The sequence below is a fragment of the Chiloscyllium plagiosum genome, unplaced genomic scaffold, assembly GCF_004010195.1.
Source record: "Chiloscyllium plagiosum isolate BGI_BamShark_2017 unplaced genomic scaffold, ASM401019v2 scaf_7045, whole genome shotgun sequence".
In the NCBI taxonomy this organism is placed as follows: Eukaryota; Metazoa; Chordata; class Chondrichthyes; order Orectolobiformes; family Hemiscylliidae; genus Chiloscyllium; species Chiloscyllium plagiosum.
The window spans coordinates 15,981-18,222 of NW_025210056.1; the positions used below are offsets into that span (position 1 = coordinate 15,981).

Here is a 2,242-nt window from a genome sequence, read left to right on the forward strand (position 1 = left end):
TGGGAAGAAAATTTATGTAACTCACTTTCGTTCTCGTAATTATGAACAAAAATGCAGTGGTATTTTGACTTAATCCACCACCTTCTCTTTATGCAGTTTTGTATTGAATGCAATCAAATTTAATGTACATATGGAATTTTTTATTTCCACTGACCAGTTGAAGTAGAGCCCTGTGTTGTTGAAGCTGTTGTCGATTCCACTGCTGATGTTGAAGCGGAGCTGCTTGCAGTTGTTTGTGCTGTTGAACTTGTTGGTTCTGGAGTTGATGTTGTCGTCACTGTCTCAGTCGTGGTCTCTGCACTGGTGGTTAAGGTTTCGAGAGTGACTGTGAAAAGTAAGTAATAGGTTTAGTCAGGCTATCATGCCACTTGGAATCGAATAGTGCAAATATTCACCCATTGTACAGTGTGCTATATTCTTTTGCTACCACAGTTTGTGAAATTGTGCAGGACAATAAACATATAAAAATTGAAGCTTGTGAAATGCACCAGCAACTATCCATACTCCTGAGACCTGCAGGGTCACAGACCTAAAAGTAGAAGCGGAAGAAATGTTTGATAAACTTTCTGAATTCCATCAGCTTCTACACTGGATTTCCATCATTCAGGTGGAACTGGCGATAATGATTATTGCAAACTCACCACTGGTCGTGAGCGGTGATGTTGAGATGCTTGTCGATGCTGGAGTGGAAGTCACGGTGCTTGTTGCACCAGGTGTGGTAGTTGATGCAAAAGTTGCTGAAGTGGTTGCCAGTGCAGTGGTTGTCTCTGTACTTGCAGTTGATGTTTCTGTTTGTGCAGTGAACGTAAGACATGCGATTCAGATAGGTGTACAAGGAAAACCAGACATAGAAATTTGTTTTGATGTACAAACTGCATTGATTTATTCAAAATGACATGTAAAGCTGCTTTCCAAACTTCATCGGGAATGATTAAAATGAGAATGTGAAGATGGCAAATCAACTAACATCTCAATAAAATGGGTAAAATCCAGGAACAACATTTATTGTTTCTTCATTGAGCTTTTGACCAACTACTGCTCAAATTGAGGTCTTAATATATTACAACACAAAGGTAATAAGATTCTCACCACTTGTTGTCGGTCCTTGTGTTGTTTCGGTTGTCGTGGATTCAGCTGCAGGGGTTGTAGTGGAACTGCTTGTAGTTGTTGATTCAGCTGTACTGGTGGATGCAGCAGTTGACATAGAACTCGGTACTCCAGTAGTGGTCACTGTACTTGCCGTTGATGTTTCTGCTGTTGCAGTGAATGGAATTAATGGCATCATTGAAACTTACTTTCAAATTGTCTTAATATATTGAAAGATGTGTTAATTTACACATTGACTTTATCTGCAATAAGTCCTCGCTATTCTAATTGATCTAATGGTGGGATGATGTCCCATTGAAACAGAAGTGGGAAGAAAATTTATGTAACTCACTTTCGTTCTCATAATTATGAACAAAAATGCAGTAGCATTTTGACTTAATCCACCACCTTCTCTTTATGCAGTTTTGTATTGAATGCAATCAAATTTAATGTACATATGGAATTTTTTATTTCCACTGACCAGTTGAAGTCGTGCCCTGTGTTGTTGAAGCTGTTGTCGATTCCACTGCTGATGTTGAAGAGGAGATGTTTGCAGTTGTTTGTGCTGTTGAACTTGTTGGTTCTGGAGTTGATGTTGTAGTCACTGTCTCAGTCGTGGTCTCTGCACTGGTGGTTGAGGTTTCGAGAATGACTGTGAATAGTAAGAAATAGGTTTAGTCAGGCAATCAGGCCACTTGGAATCGAATGGTGCAAATGTTCACCCATTGTACAGTGTGCTATATTCTTTTATTACTACAGTTTGTGAAATTGTGCAGGACAATAAACATATAAAAGTTGAAGCTTGTGAAATGCACCAGCAACTACCCGTACTCTTGAGACCTGCAGGGTCATAGACATAAAAGTAGAAGCGGAAGAAATCTTTGCTAAACTTTCTGAATTCCATCAGCTACTACACTGTATTTCCATCAATCGGGGGTACTGGCGATAATGTTTATGACAAACTCACCACTTGTAGTGAGCGGTGATGTTGAGATGCTTGTCGATGCTGGAGTGGAAGTCACGGTGCTTGTTGCACCAGGTGTGGTAATTGATGTAAGAGTTGATGAAGAGGTTGCCAGTGCAGTGGTTGTCTCTGGACTTGCAGCTGATGTTTCTGTTGGAGCAGTGAAAGTGGGACATGCGATTCAGATAGGTG

General features: G+C 40.2%; 1 protein-coding gene across 1 annotated transcript in view; it reads right to left on the reverse strand.

The window, feature by feature from the left end:
* LOC122546856 (mucin-5AC-like) overlaps positions 1 to 2,200 on the reverse strand; it is a gene marked incomplete at both ends in the record, with an annotated part of 17,372 nt that extends 15,172 nt beyond the window's left edge. The window contains 5 exons of the mRNA XM_043685476.1: positions 155 to 325; positions 642 to 788; positions 1,090 to 1,254; positions 1,568 to 1,738; positions 2,054 to 2,200. Of these exons, the coding sequence (XP_043541411.1) occupies positions 155 to 325; positions 642 to 788; positions 1,090 to 1,254; positions 1,568 to 1,738; positions 2,054 to 2,200 (801 nt within the window). The remainder of the gene's footprint in view (positions 1 to 154; positions 326 to 641; positions 789 to 1,089; positions 1,255 to 1,567; positions 1,739 to 2,053) is intronic.
* Between the last annotated feature and the right edge of the window lie 42 nt (positions 2,201 to 2,242).